The 23,943-nt window shown below is 46.7% G+C and overlaps 1 protein-coding gene across 4 annotated transcripts in view; it reads right to left on the bottom strand.

Moving 5' to 3' along the window:
- The window catches only part of dnaaf1 (dynein axonemal assembly factor 1), a 227,973-nt gene that overhangs the window by 168,595 nt on the left and 35,435 nt on the right, over positions 1-23,943 (bottom strand). For 2 of the 4 annotated variants that reach the window (XM_068049995.1, XM_068049998.1), the window contains exons 2-5: positions 14,154-14,227; positions 7,943-8,114; positions 1,893-1,966; positions 481-652 (exon numbers count right to left, since the gene is read on the bottom strand). In XM_068049995.1, coding sequence (XP_067906096.1) covers positions 481-652; positions 1,893-1,966; positions 7,943-8,114; positions 14,154-14,214 — 479 coding nt within the window. In that variant the 5' untranslated portion in view covers positions 14,215-14,227. The remainder of the gene's footprint in view (positions 1-480; positions 653-1,892; positions 1,967-7,942; positions 8,115-14,153; positions 14,228-23,943) is intronic. The other 2 variants (XM_068049997.1, XM_068049996.1) reach the window with 2 other exon arrangements.

Raw genomic sequence — 23,943 nt, 5'->3', positions numbered from 1 at the left:
AGCAATAGAGAGCAGGTTGTTGCTGTGTAAGTGTTGCTTGATTGCACTGTTGACAGCACCTTCCATCACTTTCCTGATGATTCAGAATAGACTGATGGACCAGTAATTGGCCGGATTTTGATTTGTCCTTTTTTTTGTGGAGAAGACTTATCTGGGCAATTTTCCACATTGTTAGGTAGATGTCAGTGTTGTAGCTAAGGGCACAGCTTGTTCTGGAGCACAAGTCTTCAGTACTACAGCCAGGATGTTGTCAGGGCCCAGAGACATTGTTGTATCTAGTGTCTTCAGCTTTTCTTAATATCACATGGATTATGATATCATAAAAGATACTGTCAATGCACAACTAAAAAATCAATGTCAAAAAGAGCAATCAATAAGGCTTTGGAAGTTAAAGAATAGTCTGTCCCCTCCCCCACTACAGGACACTACTGGATTCATGGGATCAATAATAAATCAGGTTTAACAGGACAAGCTGCTCACCTGGATCCCAGGCCGTTCTCGGGTTTTTCCCCGTGTTTTGTTAGATTGAGTTCATGTCTCTCCATGCTCTTAACACCTTCCTGATCAGATAGCTGGTCACCTTTCTGCAGTTTATTTTCTCCTTCACTTCTTGCAGGTTCTGTTCCTTCACTGCAGGACAGTTGCTCATTGGCTGAAAATACATGAGCATAAGGCTTACAGAAAGCTGGGCTTTGTGCGATTGCTCTCCCCAACTCAGAACCTGTGCTGCTGCCTGAATGAAGAGGGATTGACAGAGTATGCAATATATTATTGGGAAGAGTGTGAGAGGTAACAGTGTTAATGAGAGGGGGCATGGGATGTTACAGCATTACTGCTTTACTGAGAGGGGTGTGACTATGAAAGGGAAGTGTTACTGAGAGACGTGTGTGTTATATCAGCAAGCTTTCCTGACTTTACTGAGAGGCATGTGGGGTACATCAGAAAATGTTACTAAGAAAGGTATGGGAAACATCAGAAAGTGGTACTGTGACAGGAGGGGTGTATATCAGAAAGTGTTACCAAGAGTACAGGTGGGGTATGCAGAGGGCATAATAGATGGGTATGGTGTTTATCATGGAGCTTTACCAAGGGAGGTGAGGGGAACTTTTGGTCAGTTACCAAGAGAAGTGTGGGACATATCAGAGAGCATCACAGCGATAAATATGGCATCTATTAGACAGCAATCCAATGGTGAGTGTGGGATATATTACAGAATGCTACTGTGCAGGGTTATTGGGTATGTTATAGAGCGCTATTGTGAGGGATTATAGAGTATGTTCCTGGGAAGGGAGTGTGTTATACTATAGAATGTTATCATGAAGGAAAGGAGCATATCAGAGTGTGTTCTTGTGAAGAGAGTGGGATGTATTAGAGTGGTATTGTGAGCAGGTAATGGGGTATATTAGAGTGCGTTCCTGCGAAGGGGGTGGGGTATATTGTAGAGTGGTATTGTGAGGTGTATGGAATACATTTTAGCTATAGGTTATTACAGTAAATGTTATTCTGACATGTATAGCTTGACTATAGATGCTTGGTACATTGATGTAATGCTGGAGTTTTTGTACAGATGCTGGCAGCCTCACAGGTGTCACTCAATTCCTAATTCAGTGCTCCCTGCAGTATTTGTAGATGATGTTTCCCTCTTATTCAGAAACCCAGAATAGCCAAGGCCCACGCTACACACATGGTCAAGGTTAAAAAAAGACCGGGAAAATGATGGCAGAGCCTATCGGGAATGTTTTGCCCACATCGGGTTGTCTAATTGAAATGTATGGGGCAAGAGATGGTGTGAACGGAAGGCACCTGTATCCTAGACACCAGCTGACGTGTAGCAACCACTTAAACTCAAATGTGCGACCATCACTTCTAAAAACTGCTACCCTCTTACTCACCCTGGTGACTTTCAATCTCTGTTTGTACTGTCCCATCTCCCAGTGCTGCCAAGGTGATTGCTGGAATAACTGAGCTGTGATTGATAGAGCAACAAAGTATTAAAACAATGGGTCGAACTGCCTCCTTCTGTATCATAATGACAATGACTCTAGAATTTCATTCTAAAGTATATGAATCCTCTTCATCCCTAACAGTATAACATGTCTGAACTAAAGAAATATAAATGATGCTAATCTTCGAATACTTTCACAGGGCTTCCCCGGACCAGTTTGGACCTATTTGGTCAATTAGTGAAACCAACAGCTCACACTTCCGTTACCAAAATCATTTTTATCCACCTCCATGAATTAATCTCACCTCATTCTCATCTCTCCTTTCTGTTACTGAACCCTGATCCATCCCTTCATCAACTCGAGGCTTGACTTCTCAAATGTCCTCACACTGGCCTCCCAAACATAGTCATCCACAAACCTCAATTCATCCAAAATTCTGCATCCAACGTCCTTACTAAGTTCCTCACACCCATCACTCATCCCCCAATCACTTCATTGCCACTGACCCCATCACTCACTGTCTCCAATTCAAATTTCATACCATGGCTTCACTCCATCCTACCTTACACTGCTGCACATATCCATCACTTCCCTGACATACCTCTCCTCAACCCTTCACTCCATCCTACCTTACACTGCTGCACATATCCATCACTTCCCTAACATACCTCTCCTCAACCCTTCACTCCATCCTACCTTACACTGCTGCACATATCATCACTTCCCTAACATACCTCTCCTCAACCCTTCACTCCATCCTACCTTACACTGCTGCACATATCCATCACTTCCCTGACATACCTCTCCTCAACCCTTCACTCCATCCTAACTTACACTGCTGCACATATCCATCACTTCCCTAACATACCTCTCCTCAACCCTTCACTCCATCCTACCTTACACTGCTGCACATATCCATCACTTCCCTAACATACCTCTCCTCAACCCTTCACTCCATCCTACCTTACACTGCTGCACATATCCAACACTTCCCTAACACACCTCCACTCACCCCTCCCTCCCTCCACTCCACCATTGAGAGCTGCTTATTCAGCCAACGTCCTCTGGAACTCTTTATCCAGGTCCCTCTGCCTTGTAGCTTCTTCAAGAACCTCCAATTTGACTTTATGTTTAGTCTTTCACTTCTCCACGACCACCCTCCCAGACCCCCGACCTTCGTTCCTCATGCTTGGTATCCTCCACACCTTTTCCCTCTCCTTCACAATGCACCTTGAGGAGCCTTCCCATGTATTTGCTTAGTTAAAGACTACATCAAAAGTAATTCATGGCAGGAAAGCTCTTTCGAAGTTCTAAAGACATCTTAAAAGATGCATTTACAAGCAATATCTGGTTTTGTTCTACTAAAAGATGTTCAATAATAAAACCCAAAACCTCTCAAAATAACACTATATCTCAGGACACACTGAGGTACTCCATACCTCTCACAATAACACTCTCTAATATATCCTACACCCCTCAAAGGAATGCACGTTGATAGATCCCATGTTAGCAAGTTATTTGACAGTGTGAAAAATACTTGATATCTTGAAAAGGCTGTTAAAGCATACGGGATCCTGGGCTTTATAAATAGAGGCATAGAGTACAAGAGCAAGGAAATTATATTGAACCTTTATAAAATTCTAGTTAGACCTGAGCTGGCAAATTATATCCAATTCTGGGCACCAAATCTTAGGAAGGATGTAGAGGATGCAGATGGGAGTGGAAAACGTTATGGGCTGATTTAGTAAAGGTGTTCAAAATCATTAGGGGTTTTGATAAAGTAAGTAAGAGAAACTGTTTGCACTAGCAGGAGGGTCAGTAAGCAGAGGACAGAGATTTAAGATAATTAGCACAAGAAGCAGGGAGTGGGTGGATTGAGGGTGGTGGTGGGAAGGTAAAGAGATTTTTTTTTAAACTTTGAGTTACGCTGATCTGGCTGCCTGAAAGGTGGTCGAATTAGATTCAATAATCACTTTCAAAATGGAATGGATAAATACTTGAAAAGGATATTTAGATAATATGTTTCTTTTATATCCTTCCTGCCAAAATGGACAATTTCACATTTTCCACATTATACTCCATTTTCCAGATCTTTGCCCACTCACTTAACCTATCTATATCTGTTTCTAGCCTCCTTATGTCCTCTTCACAACTTACTTTCCTACCTATCATTATGTCATTAGCAAATTTAGCAAGCATACCTTTGGTATCTTCATCCAAGTCGTTTATATAAATTGTAAAAAGTTGAGGCCCCAGCACTGATCACTCCGGCACACCACTCGTTACATCTTGCCAACCAGAAAATGATCCATTTATGCCTACTCTCTGCTTCCTGTTAGCTAGCCAACCTTCTATCCATGCCAATAAGTTACCCCTTATACCATGAGCTTTTATTTTTCACAATAACCTTATCAAATGCCCTCTGGAAATCTAAATACTGTACATCCACCGGTTCCCCTTCATCCACAGCAGATGCTGTCAATCATCACCTAAAAAAAAATGGCAAACGGAGCATTCAACTCAGCTTTAGAAGTTATAGGTTGCAAATAACAACTTAAATGTACATTTGTGCGGCTTTTTTAACATGGGAGGCATTTCATGTAACAGAGAGCAACATTGAGAGAGTTTTGGAGGATGATCAAAGGCTGTGTCAAAAAGATCAGTTCTGAGGATGCTTGACTAGTTTATGCCTTTTAACTGTTTAATAGCCTGTCCACTCCCTGACTACAGGACACTGCTGGATCCATAGGATCGATAACAACAATAGAAGCGGTTTGAGTAGAGATGAGAAATCATAAAGGCATGAAGTCACTTGTGGGAGTGCTGTACAGGCCCCTTAACAGTAACCATACGGTAGGATGGGAAATAAAGGAAGAAATAATGAGAACCTGTCAGAAAGGTACGGCAATAATCATGGGGAATTTTAATCTGCATATAGACTGGAAAAATCAGATGGACAAGGTAGCCTAGATGAGGAGTTCACAGAATGTTTTCGGGATAGTTTCTTAGAACAGCAGACTATATTAGACCTGGTATTGTGCAACAAGACAGGAATAATTAATAACCTCATAGTGAAGGTGCCTCTAGGCAGCAGCGATTATAATATGATTGAATTTTACATTCAATTTGAGGGAGAGAAGAGTGGGTCTAAGAATAGTATTTCAAATTTAAATAAGGACAATTATGAGGGCATGAAAGCAGAGCTAGCTAAAGTGAACTGGCAAATTAGGTTAAGGCACAGGTAAATAGAGATGCAATGACAGACATTTCAGGGGATATTTCAGAATACACAGAACAGTGTCACAGTGGCGCAGTGGTTAGCACCGCAGCCTCACAGCTCCAGCGACCCGGGTTCAATTCTGGGTTCTGCCTGTGTGGAGTTTGCAAGTTCTCCCTGTGTTTGCGTGGGTTTTCTCTGGGTGCTCCGGTTTCCTCCCACATGCCAAAGACTTGCAGGTTGATAGGTAAATTGGCCATTATAAATTGGCACTAGTATAGGTAGGTGGTAGGGAAATATAGGGGCAGGTGGGGATGTGGTAGGAATATGGGATTAGTGTAGGATTAGTATAAATGGGTGGTTGATGGTCGACACAGACTCGGTGGGCCGAAGGGCCTGTTTCAGTGCTGTATCTCTAAAAAAAAAAGATACATTCCAACAAGAAAGAAAAATTCCAAGGGAAGGACCAACCATCCGTGGTTAACAACAAAAGTTAAAGATAGTATCAAACTGAAAGAAAAAGCATATAATTGCACAAGGATGGGTGGCAGGTCAGACAATTTGACAGGATATAAAAAGCAGCAAAGAATGACTAAAAGATTAAAAAGGAGGAAAACAATAGTGCACAAGAGGAAGTTAGCTGGAAATATAAAAACAGATAGCAAGCGTTTAAAAAAAGAAGTGAGCGTTGGTCCTATAGAAAGTGAGTCTGGGGGAATTAATAACGGAAAATAAGGAGATGAATGGAACAGATATTTTGCATCGGTCTTCACCATAGAGGATACAAGTAACTTCCTGATATAGCTGTAAATCAGGAAATGGAAGGGATAGAGGAACTCAAAATTACAATCTCAGTGGTACTGAGTAAATTGTTGGAGCTGTGGGCTGGCAAGTCCCCGGGTCCTGATGGACTTCATCCTAGAGTTTTAAAAGAAGTGGCTAATGAGATAGTTGATGCATTGGTTTAAATCTTTCAGAATTCCCTTGATTTGGGGAAGGTTTCATTCGATTGGAAAATAGCCAATGTAACTCCTTTATTTAAAAAGGGAGGGAGACTGAAAGCAGGAAACTACAGGCCAGTTAGAAGCTATTATTACAGGTGTTCTCGCAGGACACTCAGAAAAATTCAAGGTCATCAGGCAGGGTCAACATGGTTTTGTGAAAGGGAAATTATGTTTAACCAATTTATTGGAGTTCTTTGAAGAAGTAACATGTACTGTGGATAAAGGGGAACCGGTGGATGTACTGTACTTAGATTTCCAGAAGGCATTTGATAAGGTGCCACATCAAAGGTTATTGCGGAAAATAAAAGCTCATGGTGTAGGGTTAACATATTGGCATGGATAGAGGATTGGCTAGCTAACAGGAAACAAAGAGTCGGCATAAATAGGACATTTTCTGGTTGGCAAGATGTAATGAGTGGTGGCCTCAACTTTTTACAATTTATACAAACGACTTGGATGAAGGGACCAAAGATATGGTAGCTAACTTTGGTGATGACACAAAGATAGGTTGGAAAGTAAGCTGTGAAGAAGACATAAGGAGGCTACAAATGGATATGGATAGGTTAAGTGAGTGGGCAAAGATCTGGAAAATGGTGTATAATGTGGGAAAATGTAAAATTGTCTATTTTGGCAGGAAGAATAAAAAGGAAACGGATTATCTAAATGGCGAGAGATTGCAGAGCTCTGAGATGCAGAGGGTTCTGGGTGTCCTAGTGCATGAATCGCAAAAGGTTAGTATGCAGGTACAGCACGTAATTAGAAAAGCTAACAGAATGTTACTGGTTATTGCGAGGGGAGGTGAATACAAAAGTAGGGAGGTTATGCTTCAGTTATATAGGGCATTGGTGAGACCACATCTGAAGTACTGTGTACAGTAATGGTCTCCTTATTTAAGGAAGGATATCAATGCATTGGAAGCAGTTCAGGGAAGGTTTACTAGACTAATTCCTGGAATGGGCAGGTTGTCTTATGAGGAAAGGTTGGACAGGCTAGGCTTGTATCCGCTGGAGTTTAGAAGAGTAAGAGGCTACTTGATTGAAACATATAAGATTCTGAGGGGTCTTGACAGGGTGGATGTTCAGTTTAGTTTAGTTTAGACATACAGCACTGAAACAGGCCCTTCGGCCCACCGAGTCTGTGCTGACCATCAAGCACCCATTTATACTAATCCTACACTAATCCCATATTCCTACCACATCCCCACCTGTCCCTATATTTCCCTACCACCTACCTATACTAGGGGCAATTTATAATGGCCAATTAACCTATCAACCTGCAAGTCTTTGGCATGTGGGAGGAAACCGGTGCACCCGGAGGAAACCCATGCAGACACAGGGAGAACTTGCAAACTCCACACAGGCAGTACCCAGAATTGAACCCAGGTCGCTGGAGCTGTGAGGCTGCGGTGCTGACCACTGCGCCACTGTGCCGCCCCAATGTGGAAAGGATGTTTCCTCTTTTGGGAGAATCTAGAACTCGGGGTCACCCATTTAAGACAGAGATGAGAAGAAATTTTTTCTCTGAGGGTCGTGAGTCTTTGGAACTCTCTTCCTCAAAAGACGGTGGAAGCAGAGTCTTTGAATATTTTTGAGGTAGATAGATTCTTGATAAACAAGAGGATGAAAGATTATCGGGGGTAGGCAGGAATGTGGAGGTGAGGTTCCAGTCAGGTCAGCCATGATCTTATTGAATGGCGCAGCAGGCTCGAAGGGCTGAGTGGCCTACTCCTGCTCCTAATTTGCATGTTCACATGTTTAACAAGACAAACTCCTCACCTGGATCCCAGGTCCTTCTTGCCATTTTCCTTGTGCTCTGTTAGATTGAGTTCATGTATCTCCATGCTCTTAACTCCTCCCTGATCAGACAGCTGGTCACCTTTGTGCAGTTTAATTTCACGTTCAGTTCTCACAGGTTCTGTTCCTTCACTGCAGGAGAGTTGCTCATTGGCTGCAAATACATTAGCACAAGGTTTACAGAAAGCTGGGCTTTGTGCAAATGCTCTTCCCCATAGTCAGAACATGTGCTGGTGCCTGAATGAAGGATGGACAGTGTGTGCAGTGTAAGCAGTGTCAGAGTATTACTGAGTAGCGGGGTGTGTGGCAAGCTTTACTGAGAGACATGTTAGCAATATCAGCAAATGCTGAGAAGGATTCAGTAAGTGTTGTTCGATTCCAGAAAGCCAGTTGGTGGAGGATAGAACAGGAGCCAATCTTTACACCCTTTTAGATTTATTTACAGAGTTACAGATTACAAACTACACCTCCTAACCCAACAACCATAGTCTCTGTCTGCTTCTTTTTATACCGTTTTGATCCAACTAGAAAGTTGCCAAGAAAGAGGAACTAAGTGCCCCTTTTAAAAGGGCACCACTAATATGTTATAACACAAACTAAAAACTTTAAAAGGAAACTTAAGCAAATTAAGGTGATACTCAAGTACCCCCGGTTTCCAGAAGGCCTCACGAGTACCAGCAGGCATCACCTGGGCGCGGATGTAGCCACGGAATAAGAGGCAGGATTCAGACCCGAAAACCCCCCCCTTAACCATCTGCCTGGGCCTACTGATGGCTAACTTGCCCCAGCCCAGGAGCAGTCTCACGAGGAGGTCCTCCCATCGGTGCGCTCCCCTCCACCCCATGTGCCCAAAGATCAGGAGCGTGGACTGAAATGCAGCCAAAAATTGAGGAGCAGCTGCCTCAAATAATGCAAGAGGGGCTCCAACCTCTCACATTGTATATAGGCCGCAGAAATTATAGATGGCCCAGGAGCCCATGAATAGACTTAACAGTCTATTGCATGGAACTGCTGCGTGCAACACCCTCCACACCAAATCACCAATGGACAAAGGGAGGACTCCCGAGTAGAGTGCCACCCACCAGGGACACCCGCCCTCCTCTCGATAGCAGGATGGAACACCTTGGTGTGTCTGGACAGCAAACGAGGGTGAGGAAGTGGAAGATGTGCAAGAGCAGCCTGTACAGGACATCCTTCCACGCAGGGTAGAATAACACAGAGGGGATTTCCAAGAAACAGCTCAAGTTGTGGGGCCAAAGTGCTTGAGGGAGGTTTCAAGGCCTGGCATGGATGAGAAATTCCATCTGAACGGGGGTCAGCTCGATTGGGAGTTCTCCACATACCTCAGCCATCTCAGCAGCTCCAGTGCAGTTCGGGCCGAGAACCACTTTAAGATCCTCAATGACTTTGGCCACAAGCTGGACGACCCCCCCGCCAAGGAGACGCATTGTGCTAGCTCCTCCAGCGAAATCAAGCCCACTCCTCCACTATTCAGTACATCCCAGACTCTGGTCACCTAGGCAGCCAGAGCCCTCTCCTCTGCCAGCCACACAAACCCTTACTGACAAAGGTGCAGGTTCCTAAGCAGTGGCTCCCGGAAGATTGCCGCCACTCCTGATCAGTTCCCAGTAAGAGTCAGGCAGCTCCCGCAAGAAGGCACAGAGACTGCCCATGCCCACCCACCACCCTCACCCCAGGTTTATAAACAGGATTTGCCTTCTGTAATTGAGGCCATACAGCTGGCAGAAGAAATACTCACCAGTGCACACCATCTAAGAGGATCCTTGACATACAGGTATCTCTACAGGCAGAAAGTTGCCAACTGGGTGCGAAGGCACAGCAGAACCTGTCCACCCTCTCTAAGCGGGAGACTCAGCACTGTGGCAGAGACCAAGTGCGCCCTTTTGTGCCAGAAGTCAACGAGATTCTTCGGTATCTTGGCGCCAAGTTCAGGGGGAGGGATCAAAGTGACCAAACAGTACCACAGCAGAGCAGCCATAGCAGTTTATGACCAGCATTTGACCCCTGTAGTGGGGTTGACCATTGACCAGAAACTGAACTGGACCAGCCATACAAGTGTCTTGGCTACAAGAGCATGTCAGAGGCTGAGAATTCTGTGGCAGGTAACTCACCTCCTGACTCCCAAAAGCCTGTCCACCATCCATAAGGCACAAGTCAGGAATGTGATGAAATACTCTCCACTTGCCTGGATGGGTGCAGCTCCAAACAACACTCAATAAGCTTGACACCATCCAGGACAAAGCAGCCCACTTGATTGGCACCCCATCCACAACCTTCAGCATACACTCCCTCCACTACAGACGCACAGTGGCAGCAGTGTGTACCATCTACAAGATGCACTACAGCAACTCACCAAGGCTCCTTCGGTAGCACTTTCCAAACCCACGACCTCTACCACCTAGAAGAACAAGGGCAGCAGATGTAAGGGAACCTGCAAGTTCCCTTCCAAGCCACACCCAATCCTGACTTGGAATTATATTGCCATTCCTTCACTGTCGCTGGGTCAAAATCCTGGAACTCCCTACCTAACAGCACTGTGGGTGTACCAACGCCACATGGACTGCAGCGGTTCAAAAAGGCAGCTCACCACCACCTTCTCAAGGACAATTAGGGATGGACGATAAATGCTGGCCTAGCCAGTGACACCCACATGCTGTGAATGTATAAAAAAACACTTGGAGCAGTCCTATCCAATGTGCTAGGTGAGTAGTGGCCTTGGCCTCCGGCTCTTGCCAGTTCATTGGCCAGACGTCCTTGACAAGACTAAGACAGACTCCCAGATAGAGAAATAAAAACAAGAAATGCTGGAAATACTCAGCAGGTCTGGCAGCATCTATGGAGAGACTCCACATTCCAGCATCTGCAGTATTTTATTTTTATTATCCCAGATAGAGAAGGTGGGTGCTGCTCCAGGCAAAAAGACTGAGCACCTCCGGCAGGAAGTCCAGCCGCCACTGACCAGAACATTACTCCCAGTTGATCCTGGCAGAGAACGCTGTAGAGTGGACCTGCTGACAGTCGAGCAATCTCCACAGGTCGATGCAATCTGTGACCATGAGGAGCATATCACCTGAATAAGCCAAGAGGAGGACCTCCACGCTCAGCCTGCAGAGAAACAGTCCCATCAACCTCCTCCACAAGAGGCATAGTAAAGTCTCCACTGAGATGGCCAGACATGGGCACCCCGACGTGCTCCTCCCCCAAAGCAAAAGGGTGCCGTCAAAGATCCGTTAACCTTAATCAGACATTCAACAGCGATGTACCAAAGTTGGATCTGGACGACGAAATGCATCCCAAATCCAAAGGCCCGCTGAGTCCCAAATAAGTCTGTGATCTACCCTATTGAACACCTTCCCACAATCCAGGGAAAGGAAGGTGACAGACAGACCGGCCCGCCGGGAATGGTGGACCAGGTCCCAGACCAAGTGGATGTTGTCATGGATTGTCCAGCCGGGACTGTGCAAGACTGGTCAGGGTGGATCATGCGGGCCAAGCACAGTGCCAAGGAGAGCAGACATGGTCCTGGCAAATATCTTATAGTCCGCACTGCGGAAGGAGACTGGGCGCCAGTTCTGAAGCAGGCAGAAATTGCCCCTCTTGGGCAGCAGCAATGGCCCTGTGCCAAGAGAGGGGCATCTCACTGTTTCCCAGACTTTATGCGCCAGTCCTGAGAGAGTTGCTCCCCAGGATGTCCCAGAACACACTGTGGAACTTCACAGTCAGTCCGTCCAGACCTGGGGACTTGCCCCTCAAGAGCACTGGTTAGTTCTGCCAGGCTAAGCGGAGCAACAAACCACTCAGTGCCCTTCAGGCCACCCTTCGGCAGGTCCTCCCACAAAACTCCACGAGCATCCTCACTGGATGGCTCCAGAGAGTGTACAGCACCGTAATAGGCCTGGTCACTGATGATCTCCGGATCTGAAACCGGAGATCCATTGTAAGTCAGTAGCCCCAAGAACTGCTTATGAATCCCCAGCCTTTTTTCCAGCGAGAAAAAGGGGGAGCTAGAGTCCAAGTCCTGGAGGATCTGCATCCGCAACCTTGAACACGCCTTGAGACCCAACAAACTGGAGGTCCTTCAGTGTGCCCTTCTTCTCTTCTATACCTGCCTCAGGATGCAGTCTTTGACGGCTGAGCACCTCCTGTTCCAACTGCTCAACCCAGGCCTTCAAGCTCCCGGTTGAACCCTCTCATGTATTCCTGATAGAAGACGCAGACATGAACCTTATCCATGTCCCACCGTAGCCTTAAGGAGGGTGGGCACAGTCAGCCCAGAATTCACAGAACCACTTGTCTCCAGCAGCAGGTTGTCAAAATGCCAGTAAGTGAACCCTACCCACACGCAGACCAAGAAGTGGTCCAAGCATGGCAACAGTCGCACAGAAGCTGCCAGAATGCAGAAAGAATGCAAAGGCAATTGATTCTGGACACTCTTCCTCCAGACCTCATGAAAGTGAAAGTACTGGAGTCGGGGTGAAGTTTTCGCCGCACGTCTGCCAAATCATAGGACCCGGCCAGGTCCTTCAACCTCTCCATCACTGCCAGACCATGTGGGGTACCAGAGTGGTCCCTCACCTCAAGGATACAGTTCAAATACATCCCCCCCCCCCATCCCCTACCTTGCTGAGGATGATGAACTTACGGCGTCTCTGGAGCCAGGATGACCGGAAACTTCTTCAAAGAAACGCGCTTGCTGCACGCTAGCCTGGGGAGCGTACATTTTAGGTTAAGCAGCATGTCCACCAGCCTGACGGTGAGATGAAGCAAGTAGCCTAGCACAGGCTCCTTGACCCCCTAGATCTGCAGCTGAAAATGTGGGGCCAGCAAGATAGCCACCCCACCTGAATTGGAGATGAGGTGACTCATCTCCAATTGACCCCATCCCCATCTCGGATAGACCCCCTCCTTGCCACTCCTGGAGCCATGTAGCCTTGTCTCCAGGAATGGTGTGGGTTTCCTGCAGGAAGCACACCATGTACTTTCCCTCCTTAAGGAGCGAGAAGTTGAGAAATCTATGGTATGCCTCTTTGCTGCTGCTGATTTTGAGGCTGGCTATGATTACCTTCATGGCAAGAGCCTAGTGCAAGCACCACCTACACCCTACTGTTTGCAGGGAGCAGCGTCACGCCACTCCCTCAGCAGCCCGACGAGGAATGCCTTAAGTTTGCGCAGCTTGCGTTGGCTCACATCCTTACTCATGCCTGCGGTCCTTACAACAGAGCGACAGACCCAACGGCAGCACCAGCTCCAACCATCAGTCAAGGGCCAGCTGGACCTTGTCGCAGCGACCCAAGCTACTGGCCAGAAATTGCCAGCATTCTACAAAGGGGGTGATTGGACACGCGGTCGGATGGCGACTGAATCACTGGCGATGGATTCCAAATCATCCCCGGTGCAATCCACAGAGTCACCCTCCGGGTGATCCAGTTTCCTCCCACATGCCAAAGACTTGCGGGTCGATAGGTAAATTGGCCATTGTAAAAAATTGCCCCTAGTGTTGCTAGGTGGTAGGAGAATTGAGGGAAGGTGGGGATGTGAAAGGGAAAAATGGGGTTAATGTAGGATTGGTATAAATGGTTGATGGTCGGCACGGACCCAGTGGGCCGAAGGGCCTGTTTTGGTGCTGTATCTCTCTATGACTCTATGACTATACAGTGGTATTATGAGGGGCTATGAGGTATATCAGAGCATGTTCCTGTGGAGGGTGTGGAATATATTCAGGTGGTATTGTGAGGCGGGTATGGGATACATTTTAGCTGTAGGTGGTGTTATTACAATCAATGTTGCTTCTAATTTGTGCAGCTTGACTGTGACATTGCTGCTTGGTCCAGTGCTGTAATGTTGGAGTTTTTCTGCAGCTGCTGGCAGTCTTATAGCCGTCAGTCAATCCATAATTCACGTTCCCTACAGTATTTGACCAAGATGTTTCTCTTTTGTTCAAAAAGCCAGAAGAGCTGAGGCCCACACTACACACGCCGAAGGTTAAAGAAAGACTAAGTTAACAATGGCAGTGTTTGTTGGGAATGTTCTGCCCACTTCAGGGTCATCTCATTGAAGGGCGAGAGCAAGTGTGGATGGGAGGCATCTGTACCCTGGACACAAACTGCCATGCAGGAGCTGCTTAAACGCAAAGGTGTGACCATCACTTCTAAAAGTTGCTACTCTTACTCACTTTGGTGATCCTCTGACTCTGTTTGCACTGCCCCATCTCCCATTGCAGACTCCATTAGCATCACAATAAATGATCTGCAATTGAAACAGCAACAAAAAAATTAGGAGGTTTTTCAAAGAATATTTTATTGTAAAGTGTTAGTTTTTCTTTCAAAATAGGCAGTGTATCTTTTGTCACATAAAAAAATGAGATTCTAAATAGTTTCACTTTAATGTGTACATACACCCTAAAAAAACATCATTTCAAACAGAGCATGTGCCAGGAGCATTAGTGAGGTTCCATACTATCACATTAAGAACAAGTTACCAGTGACAACATGTGGGTAGCAGCGACAGACAATAACCCATGGATACCAACATGATACAGGCAATATCCCAATAACAACACAATACAGGGTATACCCTATGGATAGAAACACCATACAGCATGGATAGCAACAAGATCAGACAACACCCCACCGACAGCAACACAATACAGCTGAGACAGCAGGAATAGCAACAGAATACAGGCGATATTGCACGTAAAGCAACATAAGGCAGGGATAGCAACATAACACAGGCGATACGGCAGGAATAGCAACACAACACAGGTGATACAGCACAGATAGCAACACAATAGAGGCAATACAGGGGAAAGCAACACAATATAGGCAACACAGCGAAGAACACAATATAGGCGATACAGCACAGAGAGTAACAAAATATAGGCAATACAGCATGGAGAGCAACACAATATAGGCAGACAGCATGGAGAGAAACCTGATGCAGCGTGGACAGCAACACAATGCCAGCTGTACTAAAGAGCAGAAAGAAACAGGCAATACTGCAAAGACAAGTCAGATATACCAACACTGCACAGAGAGCAGCGAGGTGCGCCGACACTGCACAGAGAGCAGCATGATATAAGCAATATTGCTTGGACAGCAGTGAGATACAAGGAATGCTGCAAGGACAGCAGTGATATACCAGCAATACTGCATGGACAGCAGTGAGATGCAAGCAATACAAGGAAGGTAGAACCTGTACAAGCCGGATGGTCTGCACCTGAACGGAACTGGGACAAATATCCTTGCAGGAAGGTTTGCTACTGCTGTTGTGGATGGTTTAAACTAGATTGGCTGGGGAATGGGAGCCTGAGCGCAGTCTTAGTTAGGGCAATTTCAGAGCAAGGAACAGTAGGCAGAAAATTAGCAAAATTAGCAAGTGACTCTGAAAGACAGATGAAGCAAAGGTTAAAACGTGTGCAACACAGGAATTTGGCAGTGTTAAAGGGTATTTATTTAAATGCAACGAGTATAGTAAATAAAGCCAATGAGTTGAGAGCACAGACACATGGCATTACGATATTGTTGCTTTAACAGAAACTTGGCTTAAAGAGAGGCAAGAATGGCAGCTCAACGTCCCTGGATATTGAGTTTTCAGGCATGATAGAGAGGGAGATAAAAAAAAAGGAGGGGGTGTAGCGTTATTAGTTAAGGAATCAATAACAACTTTGAGGAGGGATGATATGCTAAATGAATCATCAAATGAGGCCATATGGGTGAAGCTCTGAAATAAAAAGCGGGCAGCCACATTACTGGGAGTGTACTATAGACCTCCAAATAGTGAGAGGGAGATAGAAGAACCAATATGCAGGCAGATTTCTGAGTGCAAAAACCTTAGGGCAATAATAGTCAGAGGTTTCAACTACCCTAATATCAACTGGGATACAAACAGTGTGAAGGGCACAGAGGGGACAAAATTCTTGAACTGCATTCAAGAGAACTTTTTTAGCCAGCACGTAACAAGCCCAAACAAGAGGGAGCGCAATTCTGGATTTAGTCTTCGGTAATGAAGCTGAGCAAATGGATGAAATAACAGTGGGTGACAATTTTGGAGATAGTGCTGTATCTCTAAATCTAAAAAAATCATAATAAAGTTAGTTTTAGCATAATCATGGAAAAGGACAAAGATAAAACAGGAGGAAAGGTTCTAAACTGAGGGAACGCTGATTTTACTAAACTGACATGAGACCTGGCAAAAGTGGACTGGATACAGCTACTTGAAGGAAAATCAGTGGCAAACCAGTGGGAGGTATTCAAAAATGAAATACTAAGGGCACAGCGTATGTACATGTCCCCACAAAGATAAAAGGTGGTACTGCCAAATCTAGAGCCCCCTGGTTATCTAAAACCATACAGGGTAAATTAAAACAAAAAAGAAAGCTTATGATGATCACAAATATCTCAATACTTTAGAAAGAGTAGAGGAGTATAGAAAATGCAGTGGTGAAACAAAAAAAGGAAATTAAAAAAGCAAAGAGAGGACATGAAAAATTATTGGCAGGTAAAATCAAGGAAAACCCAAAGCTGTTTTATCAGTACATTAAGAGCAAGAGGATAACTAAGGAAAGGGTAGGGCCTATCAGAAATGTACAAGGGAACTTATGTATGGATGGAGAAAATGTGGGCAGGGTTCTTCATGAGTTTTTTGTCGCTATCTTCACAAAGGAGAGGGTTGATGCAGACATTGTTTTTAAAGAGGAAGAGTGTGAAATATTGGATACGATAAGCATAATGAGAGAAGTAGTACTTGAGCATCTGACATTCCTGAAAGTGGATAAATCACCAGGACCGGATGGATTGCATCCAAGGTTGTTGAGGGAAACCAGTGACGAAATTGCAGATGTGCTGAGGATCACCTTCAAATCCTCACTGCATACAGGTGAGGTGCCAGATGACTGGAGGTGTGTGAACGTTGTACCATTGTTTAAAAAGGGTGCGAGGGATAAGCCAAATAATTATAAGGCAGTCAGTCTGACCTCGTTGGTGGGGAAATTGTTAGTTTATCCTTTCCCTCAGAATAGATTCTGTCACTTAGTAAGGCATCGATTAATCATGGATAGTCAGCATGGATGTGTTAGGGGAAGGTCATGTCTTACTATACTTAGTTGAGTTTTTTGAGGATGTAACCAGGTATATTGATGAGGGTAATGCAGTGGATGTGGTTTGCATCGATTTTAGTAAGGCATTTGACAATGTCCGCATGGCAGACTGGTCAGGATAATGAAAGCCCCTGGGATACAGGGAAAGATGGCAGGTTGGATCCAGAATTGACTCAGGGACAGGAAACAAAGTGTAGTGGTCAACGGATGTTTTTGCAAATGGCATTCCACAGGGCTCAGTGTTGGGTCCTTGCTGTTTGTTGCATATATTCTATAAAGATATGAACAGAAAAACATTAGAGAAGACAAATATAGGTCCCTTACAGTCAGAAATTGGGGAAATTATAATGGGGAACAAAGAAATGGCAGAACAATTAAACATATACTTCGGTTCTGTCTTCACAAAGAAGGACACAAATAACCTCACAGAAATGTTAAGGAACCAAGAGTCTAATGAGACAGAAGAACTGAAGGAAATCAGTATTAGTAAAAAAAATAGTGCCAGGGAAATTAATAGGGTTAAAGGCTGACAAATTCCCACAGCCTGATAATCCACATCTCAGAATACTAAGGGAAGTGGCCCTGGAAATAGTGGATGCATTAGTGGTCATCTTCCAAAATTCTACAGACTCTGCAGCTGTTCCTACAGATTGGAGGGTGGCAAAAGTAACCCCACTATTTAAAAAAGGGAGAGAAAAAACAGTGAATCACACACCAGTTAGCCTTACATCAGTACTGAGGAAAATGCTAGAGTCTATTATAAAGGATGTGATAGCAGAACACCTGGAAAGCAAAAATGTGAATCGACAAAATCAGCAAATCAGCCTTAACAAATATACTGGAGTTTTTTGAGGATGTAACTAGTAGAATAGATAAAGGAGAACCAGTGGATGTGGTCTATTTGGATATTCAGAATGTTTTTGACCATGTCCCACATAATAGGTTAGCGTGCATAATTAAACACATGGGATTGGGAGTAATATACTGGCATGGATTGAGAATTGGCTGACAGACAGGAAACAGAGAGTAGGAATAAACGGGTCTTTTTCCGGGTGGCAGGCAGTGATAGTGGGGTACCGCAAGGATCAATGCTTGGGCCCCAGCTATTCACAATATACATTAATGACTTGGGTGATGGAACGAAATCTAACATTTCCAAGTTTGCAGACAACACAAGGGTGGGGTGAGGTGGGGGGGTTGTGGGGGTGGAATGTGAGCTGTGAGGAGGATGCAAAGAGGCTCCAATGTGATTTGGATAAGTTGGGTGAGTGGACAAATGCATGGCAGATGCAGTATAACATGGGTAAGTGTGAGGTTATCCACTTTGGTTGTAAAAACAGAAAGGCAGATTATTATCTGAATGGTGATAAATTGGGAAAGGGGGAGGTGCAACGAGACTTGGGTGTCTTTGTACACCAGTCGCTGAAAGCAAGCATTCAAGTGCAGCAAGCAGTTAGGAAGGCAAATGGTATGTTGGCCTTCATTGCAAAAGGATTTGAGTACAGGAGCAAGGATGTCTTTCTGTAGTTGTACAGGGCCTTGGTGAGACCACATCTGGAGTATTGTGTGCAGTTTTGGTCTCCCTATCTGAGGAAGGATGTTCTTGCCATGGAACCAGGGGTCACAGTCTCAGGATACGGGGTATGCCATTTAGAACCGAGATGAGAAGAAATTCCTTCACTCAGAGGGTGGTGAACCTGTGGAATTCTCTACCACAGAAGGCAGTGGAGGCCAAGTCATTAAATATATTCAAGCAGGAGAGAGATATATTTCTTAATGCCAAAGGGATCAAGGGATATGGGAAGAAAGCGGGAACAGAGTGCTGAATTAGACGATCGGCCATGATATTTTTTGGATAGCGGAGCAGGCCCACAGGGCCGAATGGCCTACTCCTGCACCTATTTTCTGTGTATCTATATTAATGATTTGGACATAAATGTGGGAAGTATGATTGGGAAATTTGCTGATAACACAAAAATTGGCCGTGTGAGGAGGAAAGCCGTAGACTCCAGAATGATATCAATGTTTTGGTTGAGTGAGCAAAAAAGTGGCAAATGGAAATCAATCCAGAGCAGTGTGAGGTATTGTATTTGCAGAGGGCAAATAAAGCGAACGAATACACAATAAATGGGAAGATATTGAGAGGGGTAGAAGAAGTGAGAGACCTAGGAGTGCATGTCCACAGATCCCTGAAGGTGACAGGACAGGTGGATAGAATAGTGAAGAAGGGATATGAAATGCTTTCCTTTCTTGGCCGAGGTATAGAATACAAAAGCAGGGATGTGATGCTGAAACTGTACAAAACGCTGGTTAGGCTATAGTTGGAGTATTGCGTGCAGTTCTGATCACCACATTACAGAAAGGACATAATTGCTCTGGGGAGAGAGTACAGAGAGGATTTGCAAGAATGTTGCCAGGGCTTGAGGGCTGCAGCTATAAGGAAAGATTAGATAGACTAGGGTTGTTTTCCCTGGAACTAAGGGGCCAGGATAGAGTGGACAGGAAGGACTGTTTCCCCTCGAGGGGAGGTCAATTACCAGGGGACACAGATTTAAGGTGATTGGTAGAAGCATTAGAGGGGACGTGAGGGAAAACCTTTTTCACCCAGAGGGTGGTGGGTATCTGGAATTCACTGCCAGGAATGTTGGTGGAGAGACCCTCAACTCTTTTAAAAAGGTACCTGGACATGTACCTGAAGTGCTGTATACTGTAGGGCTATGGACCAGGTGCTTTAAGGTAGGATTAGTCTGGGAGGCTGGTCTACTAGGCCAGCGCAGACACGATGGGCTGAATGGCCTCCTTCCGTGCTGTACTATTTCTATGGTTCTAATACTGCACAGAGAGCAGCAAAAAACACCAATACTGCACAGAGCGGCGAGATACACCAATACTGCACTGAGAGCGGCGAGAAACACCAATACTGCACAGACAGCGGAGAGATACACCAATACTGCACAGAGAGGGGCGAGATACACCAATACTGCACAGCAGGGGCGAGATACACCAATACTGCACAGAGAGCGGCGAGATACACCAATACTGCACAGCGGGGGCGAGATACTCCAATACTGCACAGCGGGGGCGAGATACACCAATACTGCACAGAGAGCGGCGAGATACACCAATACTGCACAGCGGGGGCGAGATACTCCAATACTGCACAGCGGGGGCGAGATACACCAATACTGCACAGCGGGGGCGAGATACACCAATACTGCACAGCGGGGGCGAGATACACCAATCCTGCACAGAGAGCGGCGAGATACACCAATACTGCACAGACAGCGGCGAGATACACCAATACTGCACAGACAGCGGAGAGATACACCAATACTGCACAGAGAGCGGCGAGATACACCAATACTGCACAGAGAGCGGCGAGATACAGCAATACTGCACAGCGGGGGCGAGATACACCAATACTGCACAGACAGCGGCGAAATACACCAATACTGCACAGAGAGCGGCGAGATACACCAATACTGCACAGAGAGCGGCGAGATACACCAATACTGCACAGCGGGGGCGAGATACACCAATACTGCACAGCGGGGGCGAGATACACCAATACTGCACAGAGAGCGGCGAGATACACCAATACTGCACAGAGAGCGGCGAGATACAGCAATACTGCACAGCGGGGGCGAGATACACCAATACTGCACAGACAGCGGCGAAATACACCAATACTGCACAGAGAGCGGCGAGATACACCAATACTGCACAGAGAGCGGCGAGATACACCAATACTGCACAGCGGGGGCGAGATACACCAATACTGCACAGCGGGGGCGAGATACACCAATACTGCACAGAGAGCGGCGAGATACACCAATACTGCACAGAGAGCGGCGAGATACACCAATACTGCACAGAGAGCATGGCGAGATACACCAATACTGCACAGAGAGAGGCGAGATACACCAATACTGCACAGAGAGCGGCGAGATACACCAATACTGCACAGCGGGGGCGAGATACACCAATACTGCACAGCGGGGGCGAGATACACCAATACTGCACAGCGGGGGCGAGATACACCAATACTGCACAGCGGGGGCGAGATACACCAATACTGCACAGAGAGCAGCGAGATACACCAATACTGCACAGCGGGGGCGAGATACACCAATACTGCACAGAGAGAGGCGAGATACACCAATACTGCACAGAGAGCGGCGAGATACACCAATACTGCACAGCGGGGGCGAGATACACCAATACTGCACAGCGGGGGCGAGATACACCAATACTGCAGCGTGGGGGCGAGATACACCAATACTGCACAGCGGGGGCGAGATACACCAATACTGCACAGCGGGGGCGAGATACACCAATACTGCACAGCGGGGGCGAGATACACCAATACTGCACAGCGGGGGCGAGATACACCAATACTGCACAGCGGGGGCGAGATACACCAATACTGCACAGCGAGTGGCGAGATACACCAATACTGCACAGACAGCGGCGAGATACACCAATACTGCACAGACAGCGGAGAGATACACCAATACTGCACAGAGAGCGGCGAGATACACCAATACTGCACAGAGAGCGGCGAGATACAGCAATACTGCACAGCGGGGGCGAGATACACCAATACTGCACAGACAGCGGCGAGATACACCAATACTGCACAGAGAGCGGCGAGATACACCAATACTGCACAGAGAGCGGCGAGATACACCAATACTGCACAGCGGGGGCGAGATACACCAATACTGCACAGCGGGGGCGAGATACACCAATACTGCACAGCGGGGGCGAGATACACCAATACTGCACAGCGGGGGCGAGATACACCAATACTGCACAGCGGGGGCGAGATACACCAATACTGCACAGCGAGTGGCGAGATACACCAATACTGCACAGACAGCGGCGAGATACACCAATACTGCACAGACAGCGGAGAGATACACCAATACTGCACAGAGAGCGGCGAGATACACCAATACTACACAGCGGGGCGAGATACACCAATACTGCACAGCGGGGGCGAGATACGCCAATACTGCACAGCGGGGGCGAGATACACCAATACTGCACAGCGGGGGCGAGATACACCAATACTGCACAGCGGGGGCGAGATACACCAATACTGCACAGCGGGGGCGAGATACACCAATACTGCACAGCGGGGGCGTGATACACCAATACTGCACAGCGGGGGCGTGATACACCAATACTGCACAGCGGGGGCGAGATACACCAATACTGCACAGCGGGGGCGAGATACACCAATACTGCACAGCGGGGGCGAGATACACCAATACTGCACAGCGGGGGCGAGATACACCAATACTGCACAGCAGGGGCGAGATACACCAATACTGCACAGCGGGGGCGAGATACACCAATACTGCACAGCGGGGGCGAGATACACCAATACTGCACAGAGAGCGGCGAGATACACCAATACTGCACAGTTGGGGCCAGATACACCAATACTGCACAGTTGGGGCCAGATACACCAATACTGCACAGCGGGGGCGAGATACACCAACACCGCACAGAGAGCGGCGAGATACACCAATACTACACAGCGGGGCGAGATACACCAATACTGCACAGCGGGGGCGAGATACACCAATACTGCACAGAGAGCGGCGAGATACACCAATACTGCACAGAGAGTGGCGAGATACACCAATACTACACAGCGGGGCGAGATACACCAATACTGCACAGCGGGGGCGAGATACACCAATACTGCACAGAGAGCGGCGAGATACACCAATACTACACAGCGGGGCGAGATACACCAATACTGCACAGCGGGGGCGAGATACACCAATACTGCACAGACAGCGGCGAGATACACCAATACTACACAGACAGCGGCGAGATACACCAATACTGCACAGAGAGCGGCGAGATACACCAATACTACACAGACAGCGGCGAGATACACCAATACTGCACAGAGAGCAGAGAGATACACCAATACTGCACAGAGAGCGGTGAGATACACCAATACTGCACAGAGAGCGGCGACATACACCAATACTACACAGACAGCGGCGAGATACACCAATACTGCACAGAGAGCAGAGAGATACACCAATACTGCACAGAGAGCGGCGAGATACACCAATACTGCACAGAGCGTGGCGAGATACACCAATACTGCACAGAGCGCGGCGAGATACACCAATACTGCACAGAGCGCGGCGAGATACACCAATACTGCACAGACAGCGGCGAGATACACCAATACTGCACAGAGAGCGGCGAGATACACCAATACTGTACAGAGAGCGGTGAGATACACCAATACTGCACAGACAATGGCGAGATACACCAATACTGCACAGAGAGCAGAGTGATACACCAATACTGCACAGAGAGCAGAGAGATACACCAATACTGCACAGAGAGCAGAGAGATACACCAATACTGCACAGAGCGCGGCGAGATACACCAATACTGCACAGAGCGCGGCGAGATACACCAATACTGCACAGACAGCGGCGAGATACACCAATACTGCACAGAGAGCGGCAAGATACACCAATACTGTACAGAGAGCGGTGAGATACACCAATACTGCACAGACAATGGCGAGATACACCAATACTGCACAGAGAGCAGAGTGATACACCAATACTGCACAGAGAGCAGAGAGATACACCAATATTGCACAGAAAGCAGAGATACATCAATACTGCACAGCGCGCGGTGAGATACACCAACACAGCAAAGAGCTGCCTCGCTCCTCCCCCTCCCAATTTCTCCCCCCTCTCTCTCTTCCCCCTCCCCCTTTCTCCCCTCTCTCTCTCTTCCCCTCCCCCTTTCTCCCCTCTCTCTCTTTCCCCTTTCTCCCCTCTCTCTCTTCCCCCTCCCCCTTTCTCCCCTCTTCCCC

The sequence above is a fragment of the Heterodontus francisci genome, chromosome 17, assembly GCF_036365525.1.
Source record: "Heterodontus francisci isolate sHetFra1 chromosome 17, sHetFra1.hap1, whole genome shotgun sequence".
NCBI classification, from domain to species: domain Eukaryota; kingdom Metazoa; phylum Chordata; class Chondrichthyes; order Heterodontiformes; family Heterodontidae; genus Heterodontus; species Heterodontus francisci.
The sequence above is the reverse complement of the archived record's forward strand: the minus strand, read 5'-3'. Positions and strand labels throughout refer to the sequence as shown.